Genomic DNA, 12715 nt, shown 5'->3' with positions numbered 1-12715 from the left:
CCCGGATGATGCACTTTTTCAACCGTCAAAACGTGGAGTGTGGAATGTTGGACACTTGCCGTACATAGCAGAAGGGGCGGAGTTACCGGCAGCGATGGTGATCTGGCAAAACAATTGTAAATAATGGAGAATATGACAACTAGTGAAACGTCTGTGAAAACAGCTCCTTATAAAAATGGGTTAAACCCGTTACCATCATACCATGCTGTGTGAACGTATATTATTGGGTTATAAATGTTGAACTGATAGAATCAGAATCAGAATCAGCTTTATTGCCAAGTATGCTTACACATAAAAGGAATTTGTCTTGGTGATAGGAGCTTCCAGTGTACAACAATACAAAAACAATACAAAAACAGCAGCAAGACATAGATAATAATAAAAAATAAAAAATAGTTATACACACACAGACACATATACATACTTTCACATACGTAGTGCAATCTAATACAAATCTGTTATCTGTTATGTACAGTGCAAATGTTTGTTTGTTTTTTTCAGAGGAATGAAATGGCAGAAGAGGTGGGATGTGTTGGATAAATATAAAAAAAAGACTAAACTGTGTATTGCACATAGTTATTGCTCAATGGGTCAATTTAACTGTTCATGATATGGATAGCCTGGGGGAAATAACTGTTCCTGTGCCTGACGGTTCTGGTGCTCAGAGCCCTGAAGCGTCGGCCAGAAGGCAACAGTTCAAAAAGGTAATGGGCAGGGTGAGTGGGGTCCAGAGTGATTTTTCCAGCCTTTTTCCTCACTCTGGAAATGTATAGTTCTTGAAGGGGGGGCAGGGGGCAACCAATAATCCTCTCAGCAGTCCGAATTGTCCTTTGTAGTCTTCTGATGTCTGATTTCATAGCTGAACCAAATCAGACAGTTATAGAAGTGCAGAAGACAGACTCAATGACCGCTAAGTAGAACTGTATCAGCAGTGCCTGTGGCAGGTTGAACTTACTCAGCTGGCGAGGAAGGATAGCGTGCTAAAGCTAGCGGCAAGCAGGGCCGTAGCAAGTAATTCTGGGCCCCCTGACTATATATTGCTCTAGGCCCCTTACCTATTAAAATAATACAGTTTTGAAATTGCAGGGCTCAACACTAAGGATTTTTTCTACTGGCCCAATTGGGCCAGTGCTTCAGATTTTTACTGGCCCTGCCAAATTTTTCACTGGCCCCAACACAGAAATGACAAATAGCTGTTTTTACCACCATGGCTTTAAAAAAATATGTCCGAAGATAAATATTTTTTACATATCTTATGTTTCTAATACAATGTCCCCCAGGGGTCTGGGTAGCTCAGCGAGTAAAGATGCTGACTACCACCCCTGGAGTCTCAAGTTCGAATCCAGGGCGTGCTGAGTGACTCCAGCTAGGTCTTCTAAGCAACCTAATTGGCCCGGTTGCTAGGGAGGGGAGAGTCACATGGGGTAACCTCCTTGTGGTAACGCGCTCAACAAGCCACGTGACAAGATGTGCGGATTGATGGTCTCAGACGCGGAGGCAACTGAGATTCATCCTCTGCCACCCGGATTGAGGCAAGTCACTACGCCACCACGAGGACTTAGAGCGCATTGGGAATTGGGCATTCCAAATTGGGGAGAAACAGGGGAGAAAAAAAAAGACAATGTCCCCCAAAATTGAATCACATTTATACTTTGCAAGATATGATTTATGCCTTATGTAACCCCATATATGCGCTTTACAGTTATAAATTCATAAATACATCATGTTAACCTCAGCCGTCCTGCCATTTACACGTGCTTTTAAGCCAACAGTTCTGTGGAGGAGATGATGGGCTTTCGGTCACCCGTTTAGTCATGCTGTCATGCAGCTTTTGCCCATGTGTAGTGTTTTCACAAGAGGGATCAAAGATTTAGTCTTAGATTTTAGATTTAGAGTTAAAGATTTGATTATTGGCTGAGAGAACAGACTTGCTACTAAATCGGTTGTGATGTGTAATATACAGTAGGTAGATATTAGGCCTAATCTGTGAATAAACAATGTGTATATAACATGAAATCAGACAACCCAAACAAGACCAACACTGACTGATATACAAAGAACAAAAACAAAAATACCTGTATGGTCCAGAAATGAGACATGTAACATATGAGGATGATATGAAGTCGACTGTTTCAAATATTCATCTTCACCCTGCAGCTGAACAGCTCTGATAATAATAGCCTAATAGCCATAGTGATCTTGCTTCTTTTCATATCAAACGCCATTATCATGTTGAATTAATGTTTACATTTTGAAACATTACCTAATTAAATGTATACTTTTGGATATTGAGCAGCTCGTGATTTCCAGACACGTGTATAGCTAGGCGAGTGCCCTCGATGTCTGCACGATCTTGTGCGTGCACTTGGCTAGTCCAGTATGTTATGCATTTGCGTGTCTTTGCGAGAGAAATATACTCACGCTCGCTCCTCGGTTAGAAGACTTCATTCGAGCCGTGTAATTTTTGTGCTCTCTCGCTTGTTGTTTGCTTGCAGTAATGTTATAAATGCTGCACTGGCCCGATCAGGCAAGTGACAGTTTTAGCAACTGGCCCGAATCTTTCTCACACTGGCCCTGGGCAATCGGGCAGTCCTTATTGTCGAGCCCTGAAATTTGAAAGTGAAACCCCCCTGGATCTTTGGGCCCCTAGAATAGTTACCACCTTTCACCCCACTAGCTACAGCCCTGGTGGCAACACAACGCTTGAGTTTCACTTCCGTCAGTTGTTAAATGGTGAACGCTTCCGTGTAGTAAAAAACTGTTAAGTGTTCCATTTGGGACGATAATATACTTTGAAAATTCATACACTACATGAGTGCAGAATACATTTTGTAAGTGTATAGTGTCGTTTGGGACACAACTAATGTTTTTAGAACCTTCTATGCTTTTATCACGTACTCAAAATCCCATGTTGCATTGAATGTAAACAACATGGCGGCGTGCATAGCCGGCAAGCGCATTCACGATTGCATCTTATCTATCACAATCAATCATTAAACATCTAAAAACCACATTATATGCTTGATAATATATAATCTGACCTTCAGTGCACCTGCTGTGATATAATCTGTCCTTCAGTGCATCTGCTGTGGTGTAAGGTAAGAGAAAATATAAGCAAGTAAGAGAAACTTGAGTGTAAAAAAGGTTAAGGTTGCCATAACTAATAATGTGTTTGTTATGTGAACTTTAACACGAATAGCCAAGTGGGTGAAAAAAATTATTGCTTAATCACTAGTCCATGACTCATTTAAAACATTAAAATGAGAACCCTTCTCTTACAGTAAGTGGGTTACATAGTTACAGGCCAAGTTCACATATTCCCTCATAACTGCCAGCCCCTCCCTGTCAAGTGTCAACCAGTTTGACGAGATGTTTATTCAGCACAAGTCAGATATTAGCATTGTCATTCAAGTCACACCCAGAGATTCACAAAACTGAGGCGGCGAGTCAGCTTCCCTTTGTCCAAGGCTGTGACGGCCAGATTCGCTCATTTAACTACAAGAGTCTCATTTGACAATACGCCAGCAGCATTTCTAATTAGGAAACATGCTTATGATGGCATGCAAACAAAAAAAGCTGAAATTAACGTTTTACTTTACGTTAATTACGTCACAGCCAAGAACTGTTGTTTGCATTTGGTGTGGGCAAGGATGTAACCACATATTCAAGTTTGGGGGGACCAATGTAATAATTTAATAATCAACCTTGGAAAAAAACCCATATCAGTAGACCACTACTATAAATATTGGGGGGACATGTCCCCCTCAGTGTCTATGGTGGTTACGGCCCTGGGTGTGGGGGAAGGACATTCTCATTTTAGAGAGCATTTGATTATGGAGTTAGCCTATATATTGTATGTATGTGCCACAATATGTTACTCAATTGTTTTTTGCCTGTGCAAGATCTCACTCGCTCTTTCTCTTTGAATGTGCTCTGCGTGCTCTCAGAACTTAGACTGCTTGCTTGCTTTTCCACCTGTATTCTGACAAGTCCCATCTCCTATGTCAGGATTGGCTAATAGGAGCTTCTTACAGTTGAGGTAGCTACAGCAACCATGATCATCTCAGTGTAAATGTAGCAGAAGAGCCAACAGGCACAATGCTCCAAGTGTGGAAAAAATGATCCGATTGAGCTTGATCCAAATAAAATTTCCATTCGATTGAAAGGGGTGGTGTAGACCTAAAATATTCAGATGAATAGATTAATTATAGCCATGTAAACATTTGAATCTGACTACTTTCTCAATCGGATTCTAAAATTCCTTGCTCTCATGCGCAGTGCAGTGGTGCATATGTTTGTTTATTACATGATATTCGTCGGAGGAAACAAATTTATACAAAGCAATGACAATGCGCAAAGGGTATGGGGGCTCGTATTGAATATACTGCAGAGAACAATTGTTGTTTCATGACATCACATTAAGCAAAGAACTTCCTGGACTGTGTTTCCCAAAAGCATCGCAAGCTTAAGTTGATCGAATCATCGGAGCCAGTGGTTGCTACGATAAATTTTATCGTCACTTCCTGATGTCATAACCATAATATCTAAAACATTTCTACTTTGCCATAGTGACAGTTGATATTAGGGATGGGACAATATATAGAATTTCTAAATATCGCGAACCAAAAAAATTATGAACTATGTCGAGGCAAAACTCAATATTTCTACACTCGAAACATTGTTTTCTGTCTATGTGATCATAAATGGAATGACCCGTCAAACATAATCTTTCTATTGCTTGATTTTACCCCTACTGCACTTTTTTCTACATTGTTTACAGAGTTTCCACAAGGTCATTAAACTGCTTTTAAAGTGCTTGAAGTTAGCTTTTAGAAATTTAAGAACTGTAATTCATGGAAATGGCCTTGTTTTGTTAAAGTGTTTTTTTTATTTTTTATTTAAATGGAACATTTCTTCCATGCAGTATGTATCTGTCAAAGATGACATTCACGCACTCCACTTTCATTGAATAATGTGTCTTTTAATATCCTTTCTGTTCTTTACAGTCAGATAAAAAGTAAAAATAAATATGCATTTTAATAACAAATAGCACAGATGCGCTAAAAAATGAACAGAAACACCTGTGCAAGTCTGTGGGGATGCGCTTGTAGCGCTTGTTATACAAATGAATGTGAACTTAATGTTATTACTTGTAAATTGTACACATTATTTCAAATTTCAAACATTATAATATATATATAATATATATATACACATATACACACAATTTCAAGAAATAATATTAATTGATAGAATGTAGAATTTTTTATATTTTTAAAAAGTTAAAACGTGATTATAATAATCAAGACAAATAAATTAAAAAAAAAATTAACTTTCAAATTTTTCGGAACAGGTTCTGTTCAATTCTATTGCTTGTTCTGCACCAGATCAGCCTAAATGTAGTCCACTATTTTTGAAGGCTCATTTGTATTTGATCTTTTCTTATAGTGAACGGGATATGAGAAACTCTATTATTTAAACTTTGAGCATTTATATTGTGTATTAAAGAACTTTATATTGATGAGAAATTATAATGTGCATATTGCACAAGCATTTAAAAAAATTAATTCTGCCATACAAGTGTTATCATATTGAATCGTCATAATATTGAATCGTGAACCTCATATCGTATATTGAACCGAATCATGTGATACTGATAACCATATCGTCCCATCCTAGTCGATACTATATGAGAGTAAACGTTAAATATCAGGGGCATTTTTGTCACTTTTTTAGTGGAATTTTTGCCTCAAGCCCTGGTTAATTTCTGCCCCTGCCTGGGAGAGTTTGAAGGCAATTTTTCATTGCTATCTGTGATAATGTCCCTGCTCTTCACGGAAAGCTTTGCAGTCACATGACTGAGTGCATGAGCTTTATGGCCAGCATGTGATAGATGCTCAATTCACAGTGATATTTAATTTTAGTGTACAAAAAGAAAGTAATATAGCCGTGTCGGCGGCTGGTGAATAATATCACTTAAATGACAGCACATTTAAAATTATGTGCCAAATCTATAATACAAATTATTCTTTGTATATGAGCATCATTTGTGTGTGTGTGTGTGTGTGTGTTTAATTCATCTAAAAAAGCAAGAAGATTTTTTAATTTTCTACATTTGTAAGAATATTGGACTTGTGCTTGTCCATGTATAACTCACCTCCACAATGCTATATTGTTGCCAAGGCGTTGCTATGTGGTTGCTAAGGTGTTCTGCATCATTTTTAGTTTCTTTCAGTGTGGTTGCTATGGTGTGATGGGTGGTTGCTAGCAGAGGTGAGGGAAAAATGTATATGTTAAATAGGGTCCCACGGACTGAACCGTGGAATTAAATATAAAACACAGAATGTCATGAAATTTGAGATAAAATGAATGTTTAAGTGCACAATTAATCAAATTAAATTCATATTATGTCCTATTGTGATGATCAAATCATAATAACTGAGATTTAATTAAACAAATAAACAGTTTGCATGAGCTGCGCTTCAACATTAAGTGAATGGGAGAAGCCGGCTGCTCATACTAACGGCATCGTTAACATCACGTGGGCTCTGTGTGTGAATAAATGACAAAGAGCAGAGCACTTTATACACTGTGACCCACAACGCATGCATACTATATATTTATATAATTAAATCATCATATAGCAAATGGCTTTTCAGGTAGCTAAGAAGTTAATTCGTCGAAAACATCCGGTTTTGCGGTAAAACACCAAAATAAAAGTCCCATTTAACTAGACGCCTGAAATAAAAAATTAAAAAATGCAACAGAAATATATTACTTTTGTATAATAAAATGTAATATTCAATGTAGAAGGTAATAATAATAATAATAATAATAATAATAATTAATTACATTATATTTAGAAATATCTCAAGCAAAAGTTTAATCTCTGCTTTCATTAATACTGTGGTGCTGTACATTGAAAAAAATAATAATAAAACAAATCAAATTTGGGGTTTTGGATTGTGCTTTGATGATCAGTATAGAAGCTCTTCATTTGATAAAAATGCAATAGTATGTTGAAAAGTAATTGCTGTGATCTCATTTTTTTTTAATTAAAACTCTATGAATTCATTTGATTAGACAGTTATGTTTTTAATGATAAAATGTAATTAAACTTTAAAACCCGGAATTCAGAGAAAATAAAACAGAAAACATGGAATTTGGGAAAAATAAAATGGAAATTGGAAAAAAAATAACACTGATTTAATAGGGCCCTAGTTAAAGTATTGCGATATTTTTCTTTACGATATTGTATTGATACGTGCCAAAAATCTATATTGTTATTTACATTTTTCCACATTAATTTATGGTCATGGGAAAAAACGTTCTCTTAACTACACTGATCTAGTACTAAAACAACAGTCCATTCAAATCTAGAGTTTGGCAGCATTTTGGTTTGTCAAGGGTTTTTCCTGCATTAATAAATGTGTTATATTCATCTTGCGGTTTACATGCCGAATATCCAGTACCAGCCATCCATGTGTCTCACCAGTGTGTCTCAAGCCTCTTTTCACCCATTCTGTTATGATGAGCTCGCTGCACCTCACACAACAACAAACCCCGCGCGAGAGTCTTGACCAAATACTCTTTTGAACCGGGTCTTTTTAATGAATCACCCAAAAAGAACTGAGGGTGTGAACTCAGGAACTCAGGTTAGCAGTTTTAATCAGTCACTTTCTCAGCGAATCATCCATCAGTGTGTTCACAACTGGGAGCGCAGACATTTCAAAATAGAAGTCCAATGTGTATTTCGGGCTTCTATATAATTAAAAGTCCCACACCACTTTATATGTACACCGATCAGCCACAACATTAAAACCACCTGCCTAATATTGTGTAGGTCCCCCTTGTGCCAACCTGTGTCTCAGAATAGCATTCTGAGATGATTTTCTTCTCACCGCAATTGTACAGATCAGTTATCTGAGTTACCATACAATTTGTTAGTTTGAATCAGTCTGGCCATTCTCTGTTGACCTCTCTCATCAACAAGTTTCCATCCGCAGAACTGCCGCTCACTGGTTGTTGTTTTTTTGTGTGGTTTTTTTCACACCATTCTGAGTAAATTCTAGAGACTGTCGTGCGTGAAAATCCCAGAAGATCAGTAGCTTAGCAGTGTAGTGAAAAAATCATGCAGATACGGGTCGGGAGCTTCAGTTAATGTTCACATCAACCATCAGAATTTGGAAAAATATGATCTTAGTGATTTGGACCGTGGCATGATTGATTCTTTATAGAGCTATGTATCCTAATAGAACTGTTCAGCCATGACGTCAATTTGTAGGCAAACCCGGAAGCCCGGATGAGTAAGGTCTGTGGTGAATATTACTTCACGATATGTGGACGTTTTGTTCTACAACATAAATTTGACTTTCATACCTCAAATGTGAATTTTGAAGCCGCCGTGTTTAATAAAACAAAACAAAAACAAATGCATGCGATTCAATATGGCTTTAAGATTCACGTTTGGTGTATGATTGTGTGTAATTTATGTTGTAGAACAAAACATCCACATATCTTCAAGTGATGTTTACCACAGAATTTATTTTACTTATACAATAAATCCAAAACTGCCATTATAAAAACCCACAGGAAAATCCAGAAAATTAACTCGATCAATTGTGCAGCCTTAATGGATACCATACCAATGTCTCCGAAGTCAAAGTTTGCTGTTTTCAAAGCGTTTGGATGATTTTACCTTATCATGTATAGGTAAGTGCCGCTTTCACAAGTGTCACGTAACCATGGTTTTTTTGCCATTAATGTGAGAATGATAAATAATAAAAAAAAAAAAAAAATGCAAGTATTGGCATTTTCCTCTTAAAATATTCTTAGTTCAGTGTATTTAAATACATTTAAACTATATTTAGTTCAAATTTGGGAATTGTTTAATTACTGTTAATGAAATAGGCTACTGTTACAAGTAACTTATATCTTAAGGTTCATTAAAACTTCACATTGTGGATCTTTGGACTTATTTTTGATTAGAAATTAAGTCAAATTATAACACGCTGTGTAAACACATTACATAACATAGGCTACCGCTTCTCTGGTGATAGTGTGATGTCAGCTGAATGTACCTTGTGCTTTCCTGGGCGATCGCTGGTGTAATTGTAGGTTGGGATGAAACAAGGAACAGTGCTTGAAAAAGTGCTTGTTGTCATGTTGTACTTTAACAAACTATCATGGTGTGTGCTGAAAACATTAATGTTCCTTTATAGAGAAACGCTCCAACATTGTTTACATTGAGCCCGCTTCATCTCTGATCTGTGCTTCGGCTCTTCTGTGAACTGGATAATGACATGCAGCGGCGCAAGTGTCCTCTAGTAACAGGTGACTGTATCAACATCTGCTGTTATGATTACTGAACACATTTGCCCTTAAATTAATTAAACGACAATTGATGAGCTTAATCGATCAAATTATTAACGACAATCGATTTTCGATTAATCATTAACATCCCTATTATTTATAGCTGAGTTTTTTTTTACTTTGCCTATTGTCAAGTTCCAAATAAAGAGAAATTAGTATTTAAAAGAAGTATTTAATTCACTGAATTGATTATTTAAAAATAGGCATTACAAAATGTTTATTTAATATTTTGACAAATTTGATTTTTCAACAAAAATGTACTATATTGTGATATATATCGTTATCGTGATAAAACATTACACATATCGTGATATAAGATTTTGGTTTTATCGTCAACCCCTAACTTAAATGATGAAAAATATATTATATCCAATGCCAATGCAATTAATGATGTTATATTAATTAAATGCAATTATGTAGTAAACCAACTTCAATCATTTGGATGACTGTATTCGTCAGCCACCACCGTAGACCATTTTTGACCCAGGAACAACCCTGTTGTCATTTTCATGTTTAAACATTGTCATGTTTATCAGGCACCAAAACGCTTTCCCGGACTTTCGGTTTCACTGTTCTGACGTTAGTGAAACTGTGTAATGCAGCAGTTTTCATACCACTGTCTCATTAAGATGAATCACTTATGATGTATTATTCCTCTTTTGTAAGTCACTTTGGATAAAAACGTCTGCCAAATGAATAAATGTAAATGTTCATGTAAATAGGTCTTAAAGATACATTAGCGAAAAAAAGAGGTACAATTTACACTTTATTTCAGTTTTATTTATTGTTAATCTATTCTTTATTGATGTACTTTAAGTTTGAATATAATGAAGTTGATTTTGAGTAGCAAGAACTTGATATAAGTATATACTGTATGTTTAGTGAACTTTAAAAAAACATTGTTCACCTCTCAGGCTGCTTTTTGTTTACACTATCCCTTTTAAGTTGCAAGGACTGCATGACTTAATATTTTATGTTCACTTCTCAGAAGGCTGTGTTTTTGTTTAAAGGTCAGTGTCAAATGTAAAAATCCTTTTTTTTTTTTTCTTTTTTTTTTTTGAGGCTCAGTTTTGCTTATGTTCACAAATAAATGGTTACATACATACAGATTATTTCAGGCACATTTATATTAATTTAACAATGCATTATTTGGTGATTTGGTAATAGTTTTCTGAAGTCCTTTTAAGAAGAATGAGAAAAAGTGAGAAAAATATCACAATATAGTACAGTTTTCAATTGCAATACACCAAAAATCATCGCATTAATATCGGATTGTGACCACTGAAATATAATATAGAACTGGATTGCTCATGATGTCATATCAGTGAAGCCACTACACCACCATGTTGTTATACCCAAACATTCCAATGTACCTATTGACTTAAAAGGAAATCATCTCATTTCATCGAGTACACATTAATCATTCAATCATTGATTTAAAAAAAAAATCTGAACTCTGCATGTACATCCCTACAACACAAACATCCGACACATGTAATTATTTATTTATTTGAAGTCGGGAATTTTTCCTGTTTCCTGTTGCGAGTAATGCATAGCTATATGAAACTATCCACCTCTAACAAACTTCATCAGCGAACAGATCAGCTGAATGTAAACAAGTTCATTGAAACTGAGGTAAGATACAAACAGACATTTTCAGACTTATTTATTGTGAATATCGAAGTGTTTGTTCATAGTTACTTGTTTTATGTTTTCATTAAAAAGTGCCTTATTCTCGTGGTCACTTGAATAAGAGCGCACGTCTCTCTCCATCTATCACACGCACCACGGGCACTGAGATTGAGGGAGACACGCAAAGCAAAAATTGGTTAAAATTACACTAGATTTAATGGCAAATGGACATGTATTTATGACATGTATCCATGTATGACTACAGAGAGCACTTCAGGATGAAAACAAGCAAATTCTGGGCATTTAAGGCAATTTAGAAATCCTGGTCTGACTTTTTTAATGTCCCTTTCGGGGGTTAGGGATTTTAACCAAACATTTAACCCTCAGTATTAAACTTTGGTACTGTTTGCACTGCGGACATAAATGGTACATCAAATCATGCGACTTGTTGAAGAGAGGTTTGCTATTACTTTTCTAAGCATTTAGACGATTTTCACCTGGTGGACAAAAAATGTGCAAAAAAAAACAAACAAACAAAAAATTCAAATAAACTTGTATTGACAGAGGGACTTGAGCCATAAACATAGGGACCAGGATATCATATAGAGACCTCTTTTGCCAGTAAGCATCTACCTAGGGGTGGGAATCACAAGGTAACTGGCAATTCGATATTATATTGATATCTAGGTCACACATATATATATATAGAGAGAGAGAGAACCGCAGGAGGTGAAGCCACCGGAAGTGTTCGAGTGACCATCTTGGTATGTCCAAACTGTCATAGAGCATCAATGACTGACAGGCGAAAACACCCCCGTTTCACTGTCTCTGACCTCCAGATACGACAGTTGCGTTTTACCCTCTAGTGACAATCATGTTTAATGTTTAATTTGCTCATTATGAGGGAGAAGATATATGTGGATCGCAATGTCAGAGCATTCATGTGCCCCAGTGTTCAGCCTATCAGTGCAGCACAACAATCACCAAAGGAAGCGGCAAAACTGTCCACAAGTGATGCAAGTAGGAAAAGCTGTAATATCTGCATGTTTAGGGTGACAATACGTCCTTACCCTAAGTATGATCAGTAATAGTGATGTTTACCCTTAGCAAGCACCACTAATGAATTATTATTATTTTTTTTTTTTTTTTTTTTTTTTGCTGAATAGCATGTTTCCATGCCAGTGTACACAATGCACTACAATTGTTGCCATGCACAAATAGTGGAGTCCATGTGGGGGGGATGGCCTATTTTGTAGAACTGCTGACTGCTTTAGTTTGCCAAAACAAATTAAAATGTCACCACATTATTTTTCCTAAATTATACTTTAGTGCTTTATTCTAATGAGAGTGTGTTTTGTGGTGGGTATAATTTAAGAACACTTGAGTGTGAGTAACTGATTTAAACATCCATTTTTTTTAATTTTTTTTTTAGATCGAGCTGGCAGCATCAGTACTCTGGACTCCCTTGATTTTGCACGGTATTCAGATGATGGCAACAGAGAGTCGGACGAAAGGGTGGCAGGTAAGGAGAATTTTTGTGTTACAGCAGGTTAATTATGACTTGTGGTAGCCTAACCTTTTAAAGCAATAGTTCACCCAAAAAATGAACATTTTGCCTTCATTTATGCATCCTCATGTCATTCCAACGCCATATTTTCTCTTTCATGAAACACAAAAGTTATTGGCTGAACGTCAGAACACCTCTTTTCCA

General features: G+C 36.3%; 1 protein-coding gene across 7 annotated transcripts in view; it reads left to right on the top strand.

Moving 5' to 3' along the window:
• LOC127434269 (RAB11-binding protein RELCH homolog) overlaps positions 1-12715 on the top strand; it is a 68891-nt gene that overhangs the window by 10074 nt on the left and 46102 nt on the right. For all 7 annotated transcript variants that reach the window (XM_051686873.1, XM_051686878.1, XM_051686874.1 and 4 more), the window contains one exon: positions 12437-12526. In XM_051686873.1, the coding sequence (XP_051542833.1) occupies positions 12437-12526 (90 nt within the window). The remainder of the gene's footprint in view (positions 1-12436; positions 12527-12715) is intronic.

The sequence above is a fragment of the Myxocyprinus asiaticus genome, chromosome 44 (assembly GCF_019703515.2).
Source record: "Myxocyprinus asiaticus isolate MX2 ecotype Aquarium Trade chromosome 44, UBuf_Myxa_2, whole genome shotgun sequence".
Taxonomy (NCBI): Eukaryota; Metazoa; Chordata; class Actinopteri; order Cypriniformes; family Catostomidae; genus Myxocyprinus; species Myxocyprinus asiaticus.
Note: the sequence above shows the minus strand (reverse complement) of the source record. Positions and strands in the feature narration are given on the sequence as shown.